Source organism: Parasteatoda tepidariorum, chromosome 1 (assembly GCF_982258835.1).
Source record: "Parasteatoda tepidariorum strain Cologne lab strain chromosome 1, Ptep-v5.0, whole genome shotgun sequence".
NCBI lineage: Eukaryota > Metazoa > Arthropoda > Arachnida > Araneae > Theridiidae > Parasteatoda > Parasteatoda tepidariorum.
The window spans coordinates 81,233,201-81,259,096 of record NC_141755.1 but is presented as its reverse complement, the minus strand read 5'-3'; the positions used below and the strand labels follow the sequence as shown (position 1 = coordinate 81,259,096).

At 28.6% G+C, this 25,896-nt stretch overlaps 1 protein-coding gene across 5 annotated transcripts in view; it reads left to right on the top strand.

The window, feature by feature from the left end:
• LOC107440157 (uncharacterized) overlaps window positions 1-25,896 on the top strand; it is a 144,673-nt gene that overhangs the window by 112,887 nt on the left and 5,890 nt on the right. For all 5 annotated transcript variants that reach the window (XM_071179556.2, XM_071179554.2, XM_071179557.2 and 2 more), the window contains 2 exons: window positions 22,077-22,433; window positions 24,462-24,656. In XM_071179556.2, coding sequence (XP_071035657.2) covers window positions 22,077-22,433; window positions 24,462-24,656 — 552 coding nt within the window. The remainder of the gene's footprint in view (window positions 1-22,076; window positions 22,434-24,461; window positions 24,657-25,896) is intronic.

The following is a 25,896-nucleotide window of genomic DNA, read 5'->3' as shown; positions in this document are numbered from 1 at the left end:
GATTTCGCATTAGTTGGTAGGTTTGTGCTGTAATATTAAAGAGCGGAATTATATTATGTCCAATAGAAACAATATATTACTCCAGTATAATGTGTTTGTTACAGATTGTTTGACTAATTGATCCAATCTTAAGCACTGAAAGATAGATTATTTTGCTTCGTGTTTTTAACGAGATTGGTAATTTGTTATAGGTGTACTGACATTCTTTACTCTAGCTGCTCTTAAAAACTGCTTTCTGAGTGTTATTTAAATGGGTATAGTAGTGAGCATTAGCCTTATTGGAAATTGAGCAATGATAGTTAATTTTAATAGCTGTTTGCAAACAATATTTGCCCTAAAGATATTTGGTTTTTAATAATTGTTTTCACAGTGTTTATATTCAAAGGTTCAGCTAGTTTTTCATTTACATAATAGATAATAGTATTTTTTCTTTTTCTGTTGAGATTAAAATTTTATGTAGTTCAATTTTGGTTCAAAAATTTACTTATGAATGTATATTAATTGGCTCAATTAACAGAATAGATTATATTTTATTAAAAAAAAATTTTTTTTTTCTTTTGATTGTTTCCGTAAATTGTACATTTTCGAAATAGTCTCATAATTCAGTTTTATACTTTATTGAAATAAAATGTGTGTAAAATCGCATGTCCATGATAAACTATTGTAGGAATTTTGGTACAGAAATGGTTTGTAAAATTTGAAAGCTGATTTTTAATTTTTGAGTCCAAACTTTTCCGACTTGTGGTTAATTTTTTGAATCAAAAGGTTGTATTTTCCTGTTCTTAAATAAAATATATTAGCATACTGAAAGGATTGAGAAGGAAGAAAACTACATATATAGTCTCCCAGTAATTCCTATCGATATCATCAGAAAAGATAAAATAGTACAGCCATTTAAAGATTTTTCACAAAATGTTATAATTTTGTAAAATTTTCCTCAAAATAAACCTGAAATTATTAGAATATGTTTAGTTATTTACAACTGCAAGGAATCGAAGTTACTAGACAGAAAATGTTTCATTTTCTGTCAAGTAACTTATTTTTAAGTAACAATAGTTGTTTTAAATCTTTGGGAGTTTATTAATTAATTGAAATTGTGTTCAAGAACTTTTAAAAAAAAAACTCACAAATTTTTGTAATGGTCTACTCATAGCTGACATATTCGACCTACGTTTGAATTCCTGTGGTTTGAATTATTTGCCTTCCGTATCAAATCAAGGTCTTCGTGGTTTCTCTCTTCATGAAATTGAAACACCAAAACAATTAAGTTTAATTTGAACCCTCTACCACAAGGTGATTTTATTCCGGTTTTTTTTTTATTATTTTTTTTTAAATTTTCCTTTGTCCTTTGGGTTAGGTTTGAAATTACGTGTCTACAGTGCTATTCATCATAATCGCATACACAATATGGATGGGCTGAACCGTGGTGGCTCAGGAGATAGAGCGTTCACCTTCCAAGAAGGTGAACAGGGTTCGAATCCCAGCGATTGCTGGTCGATACGAATTCCAACAGTGCTGACGCAAAATACTCTCAGTGGTAGACGGATCATGGGCTAGAGCCCCCTGGGCATCAGGCTAACTGTGGGAGGGTTTCGTGGTTTTCCTCTCCGTGTAACGCAAAGGCGTATTAGTTCCATCAAAAAATCCTCCACGAAGGCAAATTTCTCTCAATACTTGAACCCGGAATTCCCCTGTTTTCTGGATTCGGTTCAAAATTACAAGACTACGGAGTTGAACATTAGATAGGATCAGCTGTTCGACGACGGTTAAAAAATAAAATATGGATCGGCTGTTAATCTCTGATTATAAAATTAAAAAAAAATTATAGCAGGGAATGGTAAAAAGAAAATACTGTGCAGTTTAAGTCTAGTAATAATAGCCTTTTAATAGTCAATCGACCTTTTTTTATGTCGATTGAATTGATCCGTTTTCAATCCCATATTTCGAAGCTTCCAGGATAGTTTCCTTTCTTGGCTTCAAATATTGGAATATTGGCTTTATTATAGTCACAGATTATAAAAATTATGCATACATAGTACAATGTCACGGTGATAAATTTCTTAACTCTTATTATTTGGAATCATTAGAAAATAAAATTATATAAGTGCATGAACATATTCGTAGCAATTAAGATAAAAGTTATAAATAAATAATGTTAAAAAAAATTTCTATTATTTTTAGTTCATTGAAATTTTCTTGTTCTCTAAAACATTGCACCGTTATACTTCATACAATATTTTTGATTGAAGATTCTTTAATTTATTTTTAGTTAATAATTTTTCTCAATATGCTTGATTTGAACAGTAAATTAATAATCTGATTAGTTATGAATTTACCTTTGTTTATTTAAATAACATTTTCTCTCATTTCGATAATATATCCATATTTTCCATCTTTTTGTCAGCTTGGTTAGGTTATTTTTTATTTTATTGAGGATCTATATTTTTATTTTTCTGATAAAATTTAATTTGTCGCTTTATTATAGTGACACGATGGGAAATGTAAGCACCGTTTTGTAATTAAAAAATAAACGTTAGTGACAAAAAAATTCAAAACTGAGACTTGTATAAAATTGTATTTTTGTATGATAAGCTACATATCGAGAAAAAAAATTTTTTTTTTCTAAAATCAATTTGATTTTATCAGTTTTCTGAAATTCTGTTTTGGCTTTGATAGTATTTGCAAGAAGTAAAAGTTGCTGACCACATTGCCACAGTCATGCCGTTGGTCACGAAATTGCGGAGTTTAAACCTCCATGACCCTCTCTGGCCCACAAGGAGCTGTATCAGGAATGCTTTTACTTGGTATTTACAAAAGCCCGACCGACCTGTGTAGCTGTCAGGGAACTGTAATGAAAATTCACGCGAGGCCATTTTTATAAAATTTAAGCGACAGAAACATTATAAAATAATCTTAAAACGACAACGATAGATATAGCAGCATCAAAATTGTTTATTATCGCGAATTTATCTCGTTTATTCCAACTCAAAAAAAAATCACGATTAAAAAAAAAAAAATCACGATTATATCCATATAGAGTCATAGCATTAAGATATAGAAACGATCAAACCTGCCGTACTAAGAAAGTTTACGTATAAAACCGTAATCTTAATGCCATGCACGTTCATCTCATAGATAACATTTTTTTTTCAGCTTCTGTCTTTGTCCTTATTTAAAATATATTTTCAATTTGTTTTTGTTTTTTGTGCATAAATCCTTTTTTGTTAAGAGAAGGTAAGAGTGCTATCTTATCAACAGATGTTGAAAGTTGTGACGCAATTTTAAATTTATTTGTAGGCGAATTCTGAGCTAGTTAAGATAAATATAGATTTGACTTTGAAATAACTGTTATACATATAGACGTTTAGTTTCTTCCTCCCTTTAACGATAACTCCTCCAGTTTTAAAAAAGTGTTTTTGTTTGGATGTTTTCTGGAACTAAAAATAAGCACACTATCAGGCTTATCATCTTTTTGAAAATGATTTTTACTCAAATATTTTTGTTAGTCAAGAAATTTGAAGAAAGAAAAAAAAATAAGTAAAAATAACAAATAAAATAATAATAATACAGTTATTCACATGTTTTTTAGTTCTTACTATATTAACTATAATATTAATAATGAAAAATCTTTTTAGTAACGTATCTCAGAATTATAAATTATAATACTGACCACACTGCCATTGGTCGCGAAATTATGGAGACTTTATTTTTGTGGCCTTTCTATTGTACCATAATGGGCTGCTGTATATATTTATATTATATTATATTATAATTATATATATATATATATATATATATATATATATATATATATATATTGACTATATTGATGCAATATTAAAAAGCACTCTTTTTTGGGGATATAATCGTGTGAGCTGATGAAAAGGTTATATCTTTTATTTTCCGGATTTTTTAATATTTTTTGTCCTTTTTGTTCCGGTTTTTTTTGTTACTTTTATTTTTTTTATTATATTTCTTTTTTTCCCCTTTTTTCATTGTTCTGTAATTTTTCCCTTGTTTTCTCTACACTCTTTTCTACACACACATATATATACTATATATATATATATATATATATATATATATATATATATATATATATATATATATATATATATATAAAATATGGTACCACATTTTAATGCTAAAGGTACAGGAAGTCGCGGTGTTACAGAGGATAGAGTGTTTGCCTCCTTATAAAGTGACCCATGTTCGAATTTCAGCATTGGCTGGTTGATACAAATTGTGTTCTCGGTTCCCACTGATCACAGTGTAGAAGTAAAATATATTGAGAGGTAAACGGATAGTGAGTTAGAATTTTTTTGTCATCGGGCTAACTGTGGGAGGTTTTCGCGGTTTTCCTCCCCATGCGTAACTCAAATGATTGTTAATTCCATTAAAAAGTCCTCCACGAAGGCTAGTTTGTCCCATAACTTGATTAAGCAGTTCCCTTTTCTTCCGGATTGGGTTCAAAATTACAAGTCTGCGGAGTTGAACATTGATAGTTGAAAACTCAGAATTGGGTCGACTGTTCAACGACTGTGCTATTATAAAATATAAATTTATAAAGATACGATAATCCTTCAATAAAAAAGTGCATGGAATTACTAATGTTCATTCTGTTTTAAAAATCTACTTCTATAACGGTTAAACAATATTTTTTTTCCCGACTATAATCTTTGAAATTCACAATTTTTCAATGCCTAAAAAAAAAACATTTTTGAAAAACTATGAAATAACTAAAGAAAAAGTTGTATGTTTGTTTTAATTTCAAACTCACAAAAATACTCCGAATTTTTTTCTTCTTTTCTTTACAACATCTATTTGGAAAAGGACAAAAGTACCTTCAAGACACAATAAAAAATAATTGCACGAATTTTTTTGTTTTCTAATTACCGACTCCAAAGATAAAACACGCCGCAGCGATTGGTAAAGCAACTCATAACCTCGGCAATATTTTCCGCGACACATCTCCAACCTAATGCATCATTCTCACGAGACAATCCTCCGCGGACACGTCTTTTGAAAACGATAACGCAGAGAAAACGAATCGCGACAACCCGCAATCCTGTTGCTTATCGCAACCCGGGGTGACAGTCGACGAAACGCGATCAAAAAAAGGGGAGGATCGCATTATAGTGATCGAAAACCTTAATTGGTGTTTATTAAGACCCGATCCGGTTTTGCGGTTTCCCTTCTAATTACTGCCATCTTAATGAGCCCCAGATATAATTAGAGGGTGCGGGGACCCGCCAGCCCACAGGTGTTCGCCGTCATTGCTGGAAAATTGAATTTCTATGTTGTCATGCCTCTTTTATATTGTGTGTAATAATGGCAATATCGACAACTTAAGTACCACTTTGATGGGATTTTAGTACAGAAGGGGTTGTGCTTTGGTTTTAAGAATTCTGTTATTAAATAGTTCACTCGACGATTTCTGTCGTTGTTTTGAAATTTTTATTTTTTTTAGGGCGAGGACAGTGATATGAGGTCTTAATAGCTAATTTGTATCACTTTTGCCAGAAAGTTGAGTTGAATTCCGTGAAATTGTTCGTTGTGTTGTTGATCGTTGTTGAATTTAATTATAAAAACAATTTTTTCAGCTATACTTTTTTTTTTAGTTTAGTTTTTTGACAATTGATGATTTAATTATGTGTATCAAGGAATTTCGATGTCTTTGTTAGAAAGAAAAGCTATTCTGTATTTGACATCTTTTTAGTGATATGATAAGCCACATTTTTAAAATTGTTTCGGAGAAATATACTACTTTTTTATTTGTTTGTATTAAAAGAATTTTCTGCATTGTGATGTTATTTAATGGAATTTTTGGTAATATGTAAACTACCTATTTAGAAACAATATCTGGTAACAATTCGATCTGAAAATATCACGTTTGAAAAAAGTGTGGTTTTTAGCTATAATTCCTTAAAACCCTTCATTTGACAGAGAATTTAAGAGTATTTCTTTATCAAAATATTATTTTACTTTTTAATGAAATATTTCTTTGGCAATAAGATGTTTCTGTTCATTATTTTCTATCCGGTGAAAGTTCTAAAAACCTGTAATACCTATTTTGTAACAATATTAAGGAACAGTTCGATATAAAAGTGTTGATAATCACTATATTGCACCAAGCTCGTCAATTGACAGGGAACTTTATTTTGCAAGAGTGTCTTAAATTTCTCTTAGTTTCGGTCAACGTTAGCTTTTTTAAGTGGCAATTAAAATGAACAATCGTCCTATTTTTACGATTACATTACTAATGATAATGATTAAATTCTTACATTTTTATTTATTGTGTACTCAGTTTTATTCCTTAAGAATTTTTAAGTAATTGAAAAATAATTTTCCTCTTTAGCTCCTCGCTTTATGATTATTTATTAACTTACAAGAAATTTCAAAATGTGTTTTAGCATTTAAGTATACAATACGTGTCTTTTAAATTTAAAAAAAAAAGGCGCATCATCCACAATATACCATTTTCTAAAAATTAAACGCCAATCCATTGCTTAAAAACTCCTTCGTTATTAAAATTACAGTAACCCTTTTTGGTAAGTCAATTTATTTTCATTTGTGGAAACTCTTTCCATAATAGCTTTGAAATTGTCTCTTCTTTAACACTAAACATACCACAACCGATCATATATGACGGTTTAAGAACTTTTGCATCAAAAATGCGCTTATCATCTTATCGTTTTTGCACATTTGACTTCATTACTTTCTTTAACAATTATATACAGTTAATATTCTATTATTATTATTTTTTTGTATTTTGTTTTCTTTCGAATAATACTTGTCGTATATCTATTTCTACCGCAACCGGTCATTTGACTGGAAGAACAAATTATTGCTTTATAAGGCTATAGGATCAGAAATTACGATGTAACGCGTGTTCAACGTATTGCATTCGATGAGTTACACATTTCTGCAAAGACTGTTGCGTAGTTGGTCCAATCAGAATTACTGTGAATTCAAATTTCAAGAAATTACCTGAAATTTCAGATTGGCATTTTTGTGTAAGAAAAAGTGACAAAAACTAAATGTTTTGGTTAGTAGCTTATATTTTATCTTGATGGCTTTACTTCATTTCTAACTAACTATTAGTTTTTACCCAGTAAAGTGTCGAAACAATCAAGACACCACAAGTTCTTAGAATAAATAATATTAATTATAAAAATAATTAAAATAATTATAATTCTTATATATTCTTATAATTATAAGAATTATAATTCTTATATATTCTTATAATTATAAGAATTATAATTCTTATATATTCTTATAATTATAAGAATAGTTATAAGAATTATAATTCTTATAATTATAAGAATAATTATAAGAATTATAATTCCTATAATTATTATTATAATTATAAGAATAATTATAAGAATTATAATTCTTATAATTATTCTTATAATTATAAGAATTATAATTCTTATATATTCTTATAATTATAAGAATTATAATTCTTATATATTCTTATAATTATAAGAATTATAATTCTTATATATTCTTATAATTATAAGAATAGTTATAAGAATTATAATTCTTATAATTATAAGAATAATTATAAGAATTATAATTCCTATAATTATTATTATAATTATAAGAATTATAATTCCTATAATTATTATTATAATTATAAGAATAATTATAAGAATTATAATTCTTATAATTATTATTATAATTATAAGAATAATTATAAGAACTATAGAAATAATAATAATTAGAAGAAATATGTTGGCTGTAAATGTACAATGGAAGCACACTGTATATGTAAAAAATGAGTTGAGCAATGAATTAAAAATTCTTATTCTTTGTGTTTGTAATGCATAAAAATTGACAATATACAATTTTGTTTAATTATAACAAAAATTTTTCAGTTTATTTCCTTCCTAACATCCATATTTCATGCATTCAATCACGAAACAAAGTCTGTTCATTTGACCGGCTATGGTAGAAATAGGTATAAATTAAGTGTTGGTATGCTTAGTGTTAATGCAATTCCTAACACACTCCATACCAATTAACACTTTTATGAATCATTGCCCAAAGGTCCTTCAGAAAAGGTTACTGATATCAGGTATAAGTTTCCTTCGTTTTTGAAATGATATACCTTAATGATCGATATGCTACACATCTGTCAAAATTAAACTCTTGTGAGAGAACCACCCAAGGAGCGCCTACCGGCCAGAAGTAAATACAATGTCTTTCTGGGATTGTTGTAGATGTGTTTCATATTCAAAATAATAGCTCTTCCCTCTCTTTTCAAGAACACTCCTAGTTTTTGTTGGTTATTCCGCTCTGCAAAGTTATCTATCACAAGTATAAAAATAAAAAAAAAATTTAAAAGTAAATCCCACTGCGGTTAAGGATATTCTGGATACTTGCTGAATTTAAATAAAACTTTCTATGGAATTAAGTTTTATGTAATTTGAAATAAATTGAAATTTGAGTGGGTTTTTTTTTTTAATATTTCATAACCGTCGTATAATATTTCCACTCTTTAGCCTTGTAATGTTGATTCCAAAAGACGAGGAAATTCCTTAATCAATTAGTAGGGGACTGTTTTAATGGAAATATTCCACATTTGAATTACATGGAGAGGAAAACTACCCAAACCCCTCATGGTTAGCCTGACGGCAAGGGTCCGTCTCATGATCCGTCTACCACTGAGCATATTTTGGTCGGTGCTAGCCAGGTGAGGAATTTATTCGTATCATCAACAGATCGTAATTTAGGCCTGAACCAGAGAACGATCTATCTCCAATTCAGTCCCCCAGAGGTACGATTTGATATGGGAACATGGAGGACTTTGTGACTAGGCAAATTTAACGTGCACCAGTCACCATTTACTATAAGGCCGGTGGTGATCGAACTCACGCCCACTGGGGCATGGGCCCAACGCCTTATTAACCAGGCTATTCCGGCCCTAAGTATTAGACTGTCTTTCATAATTAAAAAATACCAAAATATCTTTTCGCTTGTATTCGCAGAAATTTTTTTTATAAGGGACACCGGTGTCCAATCTGTGTCAAAGGGTTAAAGAAGGAAAAAATGAAAATCCTATTATAAAAAAATTTAAAAAAATTCAGTGATAATATAATTGTGATAATATAATTCTAACTATAAATAATCGTATTAACTATAAATAACTTCTAAAATTTGAAAAAAAAAATTTCAATATTTTACTAAAAAATTCAATGGGGGTGGCCCAGGGTGATATAAAAGGCAAGGGAAAAAGTTCTTGCTTAAGAGCAGAATGGGAAAAAAAATATTCACACCATCAAATTTTAAAGCACTCCTACAGTCGCTTAATCGAGCTTAAATATGCATCATCCCCCGAATTTAATATCATATTGTAAAACATAAATGAACTGACACGATTTAGAGGTGAGAAGAAAAAAAACTGTGATCCTCTTCACATGACTACAAAATTCATCTTAGAAATGTTACCAATTCATAATCCATTTTTTTTTGTCCCCGTGAAGCTTTTTCTGTATCTGTGGACGTTGTGAAGTGGGGACACAGCTGGCACCTCCCGCATAGCTAACCCGCTGGGAGCATCCCCTGCGGTGTCTTTCCCATGGTGGCGTCTAGGGGGTAGGGCATGCCTACTATGGATGGTGTTGGAGGAGGAGGGAGAGAAAAAGAACACGGGGAAATGAGTCAGGGATGCGCGTGCACCTCCCTCCGTGAAGAGATATCTTCATCAAAGAAAACTTTTTTCATATGTACCAGAGATAGATGTTGTATTTAGTTTGCTCTGCAGGGAAAACTATTTTGAGTTACCTCGGTCTGTGGGGTGCTGTGGTTGTTTATGAATGTGTTGATGAGAAGTTACGCTGAATGTTGATTACTTTTATTATTTATGGTTTCTTTATCGATTTTCAATCTTTTTTTTTTTTTTTTTTCATTTCGTTAAAACGTTCGATAGTATTTTTTCCAGTATGTAAAATGAGCATGAAGTAGTGCAAGTTATAATTTTTAAAATATAATTTGCACTACTTCATGCTCATTTCAAATAATTATTGTATTAAAAAATGATTTTTTTTTTTAAAGTTTATCTACGAGAGAGGGCACTTTAAGAGAGAGAGTTTTTTTTTTTCATTTGCGAACCCTTCACAAAATATTTTACTTTGAAAACGGACCCTTAATTAATTAATTTATCGAAAAAATGAACCCTTCACTAGAATTTTAAGGAAAAACGGACACTTCACGAAATATTTTATTATAAAAATGAACCCTTAACAAAATATTTGATCACAATAACGGACCCTTGACAAAATATTTAATCGCAAGGACAGAACCCTTGACAAAATATTTAATCGTAATGACAGAACCCTTGACAAAATATTTTATCGTAAAAATTGATCCTTCACAAAATATTTTATCGTAAAAATGGATCCTTCAAAAAATATTTTATCTTGAAAAGGAATCATTCGTAATATTTTTCAAATTAAAAATGGATCCCACTCGAAATTCTTATTTAAAAAAATAATAAACGAAGTCTACTAGTTTTTCACCAGGACCATTTACAAAAAGTATAGAAACGCTATTTTTTATGATTTTTCACGAAATCACGAGGGAAAAAAAACCTTTTCTCTATCTCACAAAATTGCTAATAGATATTTCCTAATTTCACAAAAAATATGATCTTTTACAAAAAGTTTGGCATAATCCCAGATCAATGAAAAATGAGCAATATCAATATCAAAAGATCAATATCGATACTATAATTATCAATATAGGAATAATTCATGCACTTATCACCAAAATTGTAAAACTGCATTTTCTTATATCAAATGTTTATCATCTTCTACTAACCGAATACCGTCTGCTATACCATATATTACATATATTGTAGTATTACCTGTATTGTTTTTAAGTTATTTTTAATACTGTTTCCTCAATTTTTGCAAACAATTTATTTCCAAACATTTCAGTTTTGGACAATCATTAACATAGTTTAATGCATTTTGCTTAAATTACCACACCATGCTTTATTTTTAACCTATCATAGGCTTTATGCATATATTATTTTGTTAAATAATCATTTTCTTACCAGTTTTCCTTCGATTTGTTAGGAAAATACCAAGATTAACTTTTGCTGCCAGACCACATATTGACATATAATTAGTAACAAGAATTAGTAATGATTATTAATAATCGTATAGAAAAACTGTAATCACAGATTGCATTCAATAATAGCAGTAATAATTTAGACAATTTGAATAAATTTAATAACTGTCTGTACAAATATTAACGCTGAAAACAAATAATTATGCATTGAACGCATGAAATCAATAACTTTTAGAAATTGCTCTAATTTATTTATTGCTTTAAGAAATTAATTAGCAACCAATCTATAATCATTTGGCGTTAAACGGAGATAATGAATCAATACTTTAATTCTATCACGTAGCTTCATTTGCATATTTCTTAAATAAAAATTTCCAAGATAATCTTCTACCCCCACAAGAAAAAAAAATGGAAACAAGTATTATTTGTCTCAATTCGAATTCTGCCTTGGAAACAATGAGGTCAGGCAGGCCTTTTCAAATTCATCATACACTAATTTCGATAGCCAAAAAGTCAAACTAAGTTTTGCATTTATTTATCACAAGGGCGTGTCCCTACTAATACCACCAAAAATACGAATCAAGACGACATGTTAATTTCTTCTTTTGACTTTTCATTACCACTTCGACTGATGAATAAAAATCAAATAAAACCACTCTTAAAATTAATGAAAAAAAACCATCCAAAAAGTAATTTGCTCACTTCAAAATTACACTACTAATATTTCAAATTACAGACCGTTTAGCGGGTGGCCATATTTTTTTTACCTAATTGCCGGGCAATAATTTCAATTTTTCTTCCTTCTTCTTTTGACAGATATTGGCGAAATAATTTAATTATGGTTAGAAACGAACGCCTATTTAATTATACCTCTGAGCTTAAAAATCGTTATTCCATTTGCGATTGCAAGTTTGATTACTTCAACAAGGAAATGGCGATTCTACGTGAGTGAATGTAAATGCAGAACTTTTCTTCATTTTTTGTTTGCTTTTGTATCTGCCACTTTGTTCTTTCTGGAATTGTTATGTTTTGTTGAAGGAATTAATAATTATTGTTGAGTTAGCACTTAGACGGCATTTATACGGTGTCAGCAAGGCTTTATATATTAGCCACCTCATGATGTTAAGGAGTCATTCATCTTATGTTTCAAGGATACTATTAACAATAATACCGTTTATTTACTTATTTTCGTTTCTCTACTTGTCTTCGTTGCGTTTATTTTTTTCAATATTCTGAAGAAGAAAAAAAAAGATGACAATTCATTGAAAAATAATGCTACATATCTGAAAAACAGATTCAGCTCCAAATATATGAAGCTGTTTTTGTATGGTTTAAGCACATCTAAAAACAATGAAATATTTTTTTTTACATCCTTTTTTTCTTTTTATAAGCATCCTTTAAAATCTTAGAATTGATTTTTTTTTAAACATTTTCATTTATTTTTTTGTTTTTGTTTCCTAAAATGCCGCTTTATGACTCCTCCCCCCCCCCTCTCAGATGGTATATATTTATTATTCTAATTTGTTATGCACTAATTTGTGGTTAATAATTTATTTTTAATTTTCTGTTTGAAAATTAATATTCTGTTTTTGTTGTTATTTCTTAATGCAAAATGTTTTTATAAGCTTATTGTCAGCTAGTTCTGTCTCCGCTTTCAGTAAACCCCCCCCCTTTAATTACTGACATTTTTTCTTTTTAGTTCATTAATGAAACAATAAACATCAATCCATTGGCTATTTTTAACAATTTTCATAGAAATTATAGTCATTTAAAACAAGACTAAATTGATTTACATTAGATATCCTAATTTTTATTAATATTACAAGAATTAATCATTAATATTAATTTTTGTTGCTTTTAAAAAATATAAGATGTAATAATATTCGCCACAACATTTTAGTATTAGAAAAGTAACATCTCATTCTTTTAATAATTGAAAAAAAAAAACGTTTCTTTCTTTTAATAATAGAAAGAAACGTTTAAATAATACGTTTTAATAATAACGTTTAATAATAGAAAATAAACATATAAAATTTATTTTCCTCTTTTAAACTAAAATTTGAAAAATAGTATATGAAGATAAAAAATTATTTTATACTTTATTGACTCATGAACAAAATTGTGTCTTTCAATGAGTCAGAAATTTGTTGAATTTCATTTAACTTTTCCAGTGAACTTTTTTTCCCCCGAATTTCTAACTATTTGAAGTTGTTTTTTGTGGGATACCCTAGATTTTGACATTCAGAGAGCGCGAGGTAGAACAAATAAATCGATCTTTTTTAATATAGCCAATTCTCTTCCATTTTTGTGTTGTCCTTCGCTCACTCTGTCTAACATAAAGTTTGTAAGCCGCGATGGCTCAGGGGATAGAGCGTTCGTCCTCCAATGAGGCAAACCGAGTTCGAATCCCAGTCGATACGAATTCCGCATCCGGCTTGTACCGGCTACAGTGCTGACGTGAAACATCCTCAGTGGTAGACGGATCATGGGTTAAAGTCCCCTTGCCGTCAAGCTTGTCGTGGGAGGTTCTCGTGATCTTTCTCGCAAATGCGGGTTAACTCCATCAAAAAGTCCTCCACGAAGGCAAATTTCTCCCAAAATTCGATCCAGGAGTTCCCTTGTCTTCTGGATTGGGTTCAAAATTACAAGGCTACAGAGTTGAACATTAGTAGTCGTGAACCCACAAAATTGGGTTGGCTGTTCAATGACTGTTATAATATAAAGTTTGTAAATAATGTCAACAATTCACGCTCCATCAAAATGCAATGAAAACTTCCTACTCCCACATCCCAATTGCTCTGAGTCTCGTAGGCAAACAGGCATGGTGTAAATCAGCCCCTGTGGACGATTAAAAGCTACCCGACACCCTTTTAATGACGTTTTTAATGACTCTATCAATCTCTCATGCGAAGCCTCTGGTTTTGTCCATTTAGGGCGCAGCCTTTTCTTCCTTTTTTTATCTTTCAAGGACTCCACCTCTCTCTCTCTCTCTTGGCTACTACCTCACTCCACCCGATCTTCTTCGATAACAGAACAAAACTGGTAGTTTCCCCCCCCCCTTCTCTTTTTTCTTTTAATCATTGTGTTTTGAGGCTATGCAAATTGAACCTTCCTCTTCTATTTTGTAAAAAAACTATCGGAAACAAAATTTTCATTATTTTATGAGAAAAACTATAGTTACTCTTACTTACCATGCCTCCTGTTTTTTTTTAACGAAGAGTCCTGTATTTTAAGACTATCTCCTGTTTACCCGTATATTCTCAAATTTCTCCGTATTTGTTGAAGAAATTTTTTTTTTAAAAAAAAAAAACATATTTTTACGAGGAAATATCCGTTGATGGCTAAAATACTTCTCTCAATAGATGGTGCTATTGCCAGTACTTCAGTATGTTGAGTGATTATAGTTAAAGTAATTATAAATAAAGGTTAAAAAACATCTTCTTTAGAATAAGATTTATATGTATATTTTTTATTTCGCTATATGTAAGTGCTATATTACTTCCAATTTTGACTTGCATGATTATGTATAATTTGATGTATCAAAACTTATACTCGAGCCTAAAAATGTAGCTTGTAAAATCTCCGTTATTTTATTTTTCCAATGTTGGAAGGTATGGATTGTATATTACTGTTTCGTTAGGTGTTATTTTCCATGCAGTGTTTTGGGGGTATTTTAACTCGTTATTCTTCATTATCATTTGAGGACGGATAATTTTTTTCCTTCAAAAATGTAAATACATAATGGTAGTAACGGGATCTCATTTTTTTTATATTAGCTAAGCAATACATGCGTATCTTCTGTCATATATTTATAATATTTAACACGGAACCGAAATGGTGAAAATTTTCTTTTATTTAAAAAGTGGAAGAGAAAAAAGTCTAAAGTGGTAGCTAACTGAAAAAAATATTCACACGGTTTAAATGTTAACACATTATATTACTTTTTAAGCACTAGTTTTTCATCGTTTAATCTAAATGCATTTGATTAACTCAATATCTCATTATAGTTTTTTAATAATTGAACAAGCACAATTAAAGCTTGTTTTTTGAAGAAAGCTTTGGTGACAAAATGAAAATTTAATATCTAGTTGAGATATATTTTTATACGGTTACCATAAGTATTTAAATTTAGTTAAATGCCTATAAAGAACCTAATTGCGTAAAAATTAAGTTCAAAAAATTAAAATACTTTCTCAAGGAACTTTTTAATTGCCAAAAGTTAAGCTTTTAGCTATATCTTGAAAACTAATTACTTTTTTTTTTTAAATTTCGTACACAAACTTATATTAATGTTATCAATATGCTGTTGAAATTTAAAAATGATCGAATAAAAACTGCAATTTTTTGTTTTGAACGTCCTGTGTCTCCTTAATTGTACACAAATTGATTTCGATTCAAATGTTTTCAATGGAAGTTTATTTACGAGATTATGTAGAAAACTAAACCTAATTTTTTTATTAATGTGCACTTAAAAATCGGTTCAACGTTGAATCGTAATTTGTGCGCCAATTTGTCGCATTATTTTCGGTTCAAATCAATATCGTACACATTTGAAATGTTATAGTTGCCGCAAATTTGAATTAGATTGTTCTTCAAAATGCTCCAAAAATCAGTACTTCATAACAATGAAACAATTTTCAAATTGGCTGATTCTTTATTAAGTCATAAATTAGAAATAAGATCAACAACTGCAATTAATATTGGAAAAATTTATGGCCGTAATATTTTAATCTAGCACTGAGATGTTTAAATATGATGTTTTTACACGGCATCTAATCGTATTGGTTCAATGAATGCATGGAAGGAGTTAATTTGATGCTGACAACTCAACATTCGACAGCACCTTAAAAAAGATCGCGCCAAAAAGGTGAATGCTCCGAAACTGGAGGGTGGCCAATGTGGCCCTCAAATACAAGCTCAGAAAATTGCACAGGCTTGCTTTGATATCCCATTACGTTTTCAATTTTCCACAATATTAGAGATGGATACTATTTTCGGAAAGTTGTTTTGAATCTGTTATTAAAATGAGCTAAGCAAATAGCATGTTACTTCTAGAGGTCTGTTACAAAATACTTGGTCAAACGTTATGTATTGTTAAATTTCATTTTTCAACCTTTTTGTTTTGCTCAAACTTTTTTCTGTTGATGTTACAGCAGTTATAAATAAAAGAAAACTAAATGATAAAGTTCATTCTATCAATGTATTATTTGATGTAATTATTAAGTATTTCGTGTTTTAACTTTGATTAAGTGTAAAAAACTATTTCAGGTTAACCAGTTAACTTGATTATCAAAATCAAAGTTGTATCAAAATCAGGTTTTTGTCAAAAACAGGTTTTATCAAAGTCAATTGAAATCGGTTTTATCCAATGAAAAAAGCAAACGATGGCTCAGTTTCTCATGTAATTTTGAGACACTAAGCATGCATGTTATTTTGTTATTAATATTTTTAGCATATATGATTTCGTAACTCATGATTTCATAAAATCAGCTTTTATCAAAAACAGGTTTTATCAAAGTCAATTAAAATCAGTTTTATCCAATATAAAAATAAAGAAAAGGGTGACTCAGTTTCTCCTGTAAGTTTGAGACACTAAACATGTATGTTATTTTGTTACTAATATTTTTAGCATATATGATTTCATAACTATGGTATATTATTTTAAACTCTGATTTCACAAACATATACTAGCGTTTTAATCTGAAGAAAGAAAAATACATGTCTTACGTACCTAATTGTGATGTTTAACTAATTAATTTATCCAGTTCAATTTTTAAGAATAAAACTAGAGATTCAAATGGAATTTTTTTTCAAAGAAACCGCTTTAAATCAAAACTTTCTTTCGAAAAATTTATTAAACAAAAAAAACTCGTTTTACATACAGCAAATTTATAAATTATGTACCAAAAATATAATTTTATAGTCTCCATAAAGTCAACAAGTGAGATAAAGCATTTGAATTTCGATTTTTTTTTCAAGTCATTACTAAACTTGATTTAAAGAATAATCACAAATTGTAAACAAATTTTTGAACAAATATGTACTATTCAAGAGAAAAAATTAATATTTGACTTTTATAAAAATTAATTTTGTTGATCTTTTTTACTGTCTTATTCTCTATGAAAGACAATTTACTCTTGCATTTTTACAATTCTATAGAAACTTATTTCCCTGCTCCCTAACAACCTTAAATTCTATTTGTTTGTTAATATTTTTTAAACAAACGAAACAAAATATTGAATTAACGACGTTTAATTTTATAGAAAAAAAGACCTTAACATGTTCTATTATTTTCATCAAATTTTACACAAGAGTGCAAAAGATAGTAAACCTTGTAATTGAATTTCAAATTGCGAATTAGTTTTTTTTAAACATTTGCATCAGTTAACATTAACACAAAATTAGAGGTAAAATAAAATAATGAAGAATTGTGTTGTGTTCCTATGTTTACTAGTAATTTTTTTAATTATATTACTATCACTTAGAATGTTTTATCTAAACATAATACACAAAACTGAAATACAGTTTATTAAATTTATTTCAAATTTGGCGAGAATTATACCTCAGTTTTTAATTTTGATTCATGTCTATTCCCTCTACTCCGTATAAGTTTCTCTCTATTATTTATGAATTATTATGACTAAATTTACGTTACACTCAGAGCTCAAAGTTTCTTTTGGGGGGAAAAATGTGAAAATTAATAACTTGCTTTCCTCGTTTCATCAATGACAATTTTGCTTAATAAATTTTGAAAAATATTCCACCATGATTAATTATACGGATGTCAAATTTTATTCACGCCGCCTGGCTCCTTTTCCTCGCAGTAATAAATAAAATTGCTTTTTCATAACATAAGGAAGAAAAATGATGAAATACCACCTTTCATCTTGGTTTTGGGAATAAATGAGTTGAAAAGGAACTAATTTCGAGAGGCATTCTTTTTTTTTTATTTTTGTGTTTGATTTTAGTTTCAATTATTTTCCTGGTAATCATTCTTCTTGTTATAGCGTATAAAAACTTATTTTCAAATTTCATAAATACCATAAATTGAATTTTGAGTGCGTATTGGAATTTTAAGGGAAATAATATTTTTTTTTTATGGTGGAAGTCAGTTTTATCATTTCACGAATTTTTTTTATTAGTTTAAGAATCACAAAATTGTAATTCAATTGCGTAAAATTATCAAAAAAATTGCCAGTTTTTAATAAAAAGAGACTTGCTGGGGAAATTTATAAAATTTAAAACTACAAGATTATATTTTAGGAAGTAATATTAAAATTTTTAATTCTTATTTTGAGAATTTTTTTTTATTAAACTCAAAACTTCGCTTCGAATTTCAGTTTCGAATCGAGTATTTTTATTTCTAGTTCATCTTTCGTCTTTAATATGTTGAAATTATTTGAAAAATAACTCATGTTTTTTTTGTTTTTTTTTTTTTAATATTGTATGATTTGTATGAATTTTATAAAAGCCAAGAAAATTACATCAAATATTTATCATAAACTAGCAAACATTAATCCTGTTAAATACGATGATCTCGAGGTTTTAAAGATATTCATGATACAGTGCCATAGAGGAAACTGATTAAAATTACTCCTTTACGCAGAGCGCCATGTGTTGGGTTTTAGAAATTATTATTATTAACATTGAAAAATATTATTAGCACTTGTTAAATAAATCCTATTGTCCCCTAAATATCCCAGAGAAAAGTATCGTAAAGATACGATGTAAATTTTTTGAACAAACTTAAAACAGTGCTTGTGCCAGCCTAAAGACAAATATATTATTATACAAATATTTCTACAATAAAGAATCAGGTTAACCCTGAAACTTGCTGGCTGTCTAAGCACTAAACAAAGAAAAAGAAAAAAATTCCAAGTAAACTTTATTATACTTTTCAGTAATATATAAGTATGATGTTTATATAGAGAAGTAAATACATAATTGAACTATCATTTGCTTTTGCAATATAAAAGGCAATTTTTGCAATTTTGCAATATAAAAGCACTAAAAAATTAAAGTACGGAAGTAATTATCGTAGAATCATTAGAAAAAAGAATATTAATTTTATAAGATTAAAAAAAAATCATAAGAATCGATATTTAAATAAGTGATTTTTTTTTTTAACAAAACTTTATTTTCCACAACATACACAAAGAAATCTTAAATTTCAATTTAATTATGTCAACGAGTATCTAAACAGTTTTATTTTTTAAAAATTAAGTTGCATTACAGAAATTATTAAACATATTTAGTTTTACAAACTTTGTTACAACCTTTGCTCAAATGAAACACATTATTGTAACTAATTTAATTTCACTTATTAATTCAAACTCAGCAATTATTCTTACATAAGAACATTGTCTATAGATACTTTCCTGTCAGAGATAAGAATTTGAAAATAAACAATGTGTATTTAATATTTCAATATTTATTTTTCCTTGACAAGTTACGAACTCCTCAAATTTAAGTTGATGTCGCAAAAGAACGAAAAAACCTATATGACCTCTAATCCTAATTTTCAAACCATTTAATATTTAACTCATATATGTATGGCCATAAATTACTCCTTTTCATATAAAAACTGGTAATTAAACATGAGTACATCTTAATTAACGCCGTTTAAGTGTGACACTTAATAAATGATGGATAACGTTAATGACTTCTGTGTTTAGAAATCAAATTAATAATTCCATTTATATCGAATGAATTTCGAAATAAATTGGGTAATTTTTCGTCACCTGTGAATTAAGTTGTCATATTTGTTTGGTAACCTAATTTTTTTGCTCCAACCATCGAAATATGAGCCATAAATATGTAAACCTTATTCTTTTATTAAAAAAATTTGCTGAATTATATTCATATTTTATTCATTTAACTGGCTGTAATATATAATAACATTATTCTTAGGATTATGTTTTATAAATTCCTATTTTTTTTTTTTTTTTTTTTTTTTTTTTTTTTTTGCAATATATATTTTTTTTTATTCTCAACATAAACAATAAACACAGCTCTTAATTCCTCACAATAGTACGAAAGTTCTTTAAATTTTTCGAGCGTTATTTAATTAAAAGAATGTGTGTTTTTTGCCTTGTTTTTCGATAAATCATCCTGTCATACTTTCTAATTAAAATAAATAATAATTAAATATGCAGGGGAATGAAAGGTGTAAAAAAAATAATTAAGTTTCTTGTTAAATTATTTTGTCTTCAGTTTCCTGAATACAAAATAATAAATAACATTTCCTGAATAAAATTGCGTCGAATTCTAGTAACTCTATATTATTAAGGAAAATGCTTAAGAATATACAAGGTGTTCCGTAATTACCACCTAAGTTCATATTTTTAGAATTCTTGTTCATAATGAAGTAAAACTATGAACATTAAGGGTTTATTAAATAATATTTTTTCATAAAAAAAAAAATAATAAATAAATAAAATAAAATAAAATAAAAAATAAGAAAAACAACTGGAAAAAAAAATTTCCAAACTCGTCCATTATTATTTAGATTGGCAAATAAATAAAGAAAATCAAAATCTTTTTTTAAAAAAATTTTGTCTAGTGAGTAGTTTGTAGAGTGAATTCGTCTTTCGCTTTAATCGCCGTTAAGCTTCATACTCAAACTGGTTTAAGACTATTTTAAGAATTCGTTTCTTTTACTGATCTATTGTTGCTGTTTCATTAGCGTTTCCAGAATAGTTTAGCGAGTTTAAAATTTATAATGGAACAAGTTAAATAAATGTCAGTAAAAAAAGTTCTGAAGAATAGTTCTGAAACTTATCTTAAATCCATTAAATTGCTTTAATTAGAATATTATTTTTCGATTTCATTTTTATCTGAGAGGTAAATTTGAATTGAAGTTATTAATTATAAAATATTTTGCATTTATTAGCATGCATGGGTGATGATTTTCTAAAAAGACACCTTCATGAAAAGATTTTAATGTTTAAATTGGATATTTAAAATGTCCCGAATGAAAATTTAGTCGAGAACAATACTAGATAAATAATTTTTCATCCATGTTTTGGATTCAAATTTTGAATATGTTAGCATTGTAACATGCAACGAAGCTAATAATTTATTATAAAGTTTGTTATAAAATAAGATGAAATTTTTTTTGTTATCTTGTTTTGTTATATATTATTTAAATAAGTTAAATTTAATAATTATCATTGTGTTTGAGTTGTATTTTAGAAAAATAAAAGAGCCTTCCATAACTTAGATCTAAAACCGTAATGGTCAGGGGAAAATAGAGCTTGTCTGCATAAGCGAGATTCCAACCACGGCCATGGTTTACGAATCTTTATATTCCACAATATTGAATTTTTATTCCGAATATTAGTCAGATCTAGAGTTCGAAAACGTTCCAACTGACATTAATCTCTAAGTTTTCTTTTCAACAGATGCGATTACAGATTAGTTTCCCAGATAGATATAGATCGATGCAATTACAGATTAGTTTCCAAGATAGATGCAATTACTGATTAGTTATTCAAATAAGTTATAGAAAGATAATCCTTCACAGAAATGAATTTGCCAAAATGCATACCAAGAGTTATCTTGTTTTTTTTTTCTCGCTTTTAACCAGTACAATACAGATTACAATATAATACAATACAATATAATATAATACAATATAATAGAAAACAATATAATACAATACAATATAATGCAATATAATACAATACAATACAATATAATACAATATAATACAATATAATACAATATAATACAATACAATATATTATAATACAATATTACAACATATTACGTAATATAACAATACAATATTAAGAAATTAAATATCAAAAACCGTTAAACCTTTATGTGAATTGATTGTCCAACTGCGGTGATATATGATTTACTCAAGTATCACTTTTTGTTTTATAAGAATCTGCAGCGTGTTGAAACGTCGAACTGAAATATATTTTTTTCCTTAACATGTTGGAAAATATTTTCGAATGTATGTTGTTTATAGGTTCATTTTTTCTTTATAGGTACATAGCGATCAATTACCATTTATGTGCGACTACTGTAAACGTCTTTTTAAGCACAAGCGCAGTAGAGATCGCCACGTCAAGCTGCACACAGGTGATCGCAAGTATCGCTGCAACCAGTGCGAAGCAGCATTCTCTCGCAGTGATCATCTCAAAATCCACATGAAGACGCACGATAATGCCAAACCATATCAATGCACTGTTTGCAACAGAGGATACAACACAGCAGCTGCTCTCACATCTCACATGCAGAACCATAAGAAGGATCTCACAAATCCATCCAGTCCATCTTCCAACTATGGAGGCTATCGTTGTCTGCAGTGCTCGGCATCCTTTCCTTCAGCCAAAGAGCTTCAGGTGAGTGAAATATACCCTTTGAAAAAATAGAAAACAAGCAAAAAGGCAAATTTTCTTACTTGAAGTAAATGCTCATCCTCTATTGGTCTATGCTTGCATATTTGAAATTTGTTATGCTTCTATAAGCCATATGTGAAATACAATGAATCTCGGGGGTATTTTCTTTTCTTTCGTGAATACGTATTTGTTTAATCTATATTAATGAGTGAATTTTCGTTTGAGTGAGTTGCATCAGATATTACAAACACGCTCTATAAAATGAAATATATTTAACAATAAAAAAAATTACTTAACAATGGTTGAATCGAATCTGTACCATGCAACCATCAACCACACCACGCAATACATTGTGAGAAACATAATCAACACCATACCTTTCAGATTCTTTTATTTGATAAAGTATTGTTCACTGATAGTGGTTATCTGTTCAAGTATGTTTTCAAACTATTATGATTTCTAAACAAAATCTTGCAGATTCTATTATCTGACTACTGTAAGTAACAATCACCAACATCCTTTATTTTATCAATGTTTGAATATATGTGTTTATGTAAACAGCCTTTGGTTTTTCCCATATTACTAATGTTTATTACGAAGTGAGGCTGTTGATTTATGTGTTTGATTTAAGAACTCCTGAAAATATTGTGTGAATTTCATGCCCATTTAATATGTTAAGAGGTCTGGCGTAATGTAATGCACTTCTGTATTTCACTGTGAATGTTTCAGAAAGTCCTTCTTCTAAATGCTCTTCAATTCTGATCTAGTTTTTCTCTTAAAGTCTTCGACATCCTTAAAACTAATTAAAGCTGAAAGCTCGAAAATGAAACCCACGCACTTTTTTCTTGTTTCTGAAACTGAAAAATTTGCTAAGAGAACAATGTTTAAGAATGTCACTGTTATACCATAGCAGTTATACCGTAATACCGTTATACCGCACAGTTATACCGTAACAGTTATACCGTAATATATAATATTTCAACTTGTTTTGAAGCCTTTATATTGTTGATTAAGCAAGTAATTACATGTTGCAAATTAACATGTTATTCCACGTCAATGGCACTACATTTCAGCTCTATTTTTGTACCTGTAAACTCTAAAGCATGATAATGATGACCATGCTTTTGCTTCATTCTACATTAACATGGAATATCTTTTAACAATAAAATATTAAAATAGTGTGCATTTTCTCTCTTGTAATATGGTTCAGATCATTTCTAAACTGGATAATATTTTTTAAAAAATTATACTACGTCTTAAAATAATTTAAATTACATTTAAAAAAGGAAAGAGTAACGCTAACCTTTCCCTAAAAGCAATAAGCTTTTGAGTAAAAAACAATTACTTGTTGGGGGCGTTGCGCTAGCAAGAAAGTGGCGTAGAGCCCCGTTAGAGAATACACAGCGCCATCTATACAAATATTTTGCAACTAAAACCTACCTTTATCACATAATCGACAATAAATTTCGAAGCTTCTTTACAGTTAGTGCAATTTCACCTTAACAAATTTATTTTATTAATATAATTAGTATTTTAAATTTAGGATAATTTTTATATATCACTGCAATTTTTTTTAAAAAAGGAAAATGTAATTAAAAATTAATTTGCTTTTCAAAAAAGAAATTGGGACAACCCTTTTACTTTTCACGTAAAAACTGATTTACTTTTTTAATGCTAAAATTTATTATACAAATGTTATACCGAGAGATCAATAATTACGATGAAAATTTGTTTCTGATTAAAAAACATCATAAAATTATTTCAAATTCAAAGCATTTGCATTTTTTTAACGTATTTATATAAAATAAAAAAAAACCAGTAAAATCCGAAAACAAATCCAATATTAATATCTAGAATTTCTTTTAATTTTATTATTATTATTATTATTGCAGCAATCTATTTCCTTACTGTGCATCAAATTTAAATGCCTACTTATTATTTTATCCAATGAATTCTTATTCTTTATGATATTTATTGTTAAATTCAATTAATTGTATTCAATATTTTCTTCAATTCTATATTTTCTTTCAGACACATGTGACAATTCATGAAACTGCGCAGTCTAATGAACGAAAACATAACTGCAATTACTGCTCTGACGTCTTTACAAGCCAAGAGATTCTAGTGACTCACTTGGAAGAAAAGCATGCTTCAGAATTCCACACTTCATGTCCAGAATGTGAAGAAACTTTTAACAACTATTCGGAATTCCTTGTCCATAAAGAGGTAAAGAAATATTTCTTTGTGTGCTGCTTTCAAACATTAACAATAGATGTAATAATTTTTATGTTTATTTAAATCTTTAATAATGAAGCTGCACAACGCGTTGCAGTTTTACAACTGACTAATTCAGAAGCTGCGACTAGGTGGGAAGATATAGGAATAATGGTGCGGAAACTTTACACACGGAACCCGAAATTGAAATTTAACCCTTCACTCCAAACTTTAAGTGAAAAATAATAGTTATTTTCATATACAGGATTTGTCAAGAAATACAGGAAAAAAAAGCAGTTAAAATTTTTTGAGAGGGGAACATTTTTTGTAACTTTGCATACCTGCAGAACTGCGTGTACGATATTATAAATTCACTGATACCCAACGCAAATGTACAATAATATATAAATATATGCAATAATAAACACAAAATGATCCGAAAATCAAATAAAACTTGTAATGTAGAAATGAGAAAACAAAAGATTCAAATTGCAATAATACATACCAAATCAATTATCTCTTAAATACCAAAATAACAGTAGGCGTCAAAATAACAAACAGCAATATCTTTATCTTTTAAACTAACACTGACTGGTGATAAATTCTTTTTCCTTAGCAAGACAAGCACCTTCGCAGATGTGCAAAGTAGTTTTCAATGTTAAATTATCGAGGACAGCAGAAAAAATCTAATTCAAACTTAGGCTTGCATGTATGCAAATGGGCACAATGAAGTGTCAATGTTGCAAAAGCTATTCTTATGAAAAGTGTTGAAAAAGCTATTCCTATGAACAACTCTTTTGTTGTGTGTGAGCTTTTCAATTTGCATCTTATCAATTTTTGTAATTTATAGGTTAGGAAGGCTTTGATCTTAACTCTTATGAATCTTATAATTATTTATGCTTGTAATTCTTATAATTCTTTATGTCCGCAATTTTTATAATTCTTATGAAGAATTCTGTTGTTCTGAGCAAACTTTACAATTTGTATTTTATCAATTAGTATAATTTATTGGTTAGGAAGGCTTTTTAGGTTATATTTCCAATACTTTAAATCAAAATAAATTATGCCCACATATTCGACCTGAATCTGTGATTGTTGCGTTGCACAGTTTGCTAATACCAACACCAAGTAACATTTTGAGTTATTTTTTTCTTTCAACATGTGCATATTTCATGTATGTGCTCTCTTTTTAAGTAAAACACAATTTTTGAATGCGTTCGCAAATGAATTGTGCCACCTCTATCTGTGACAA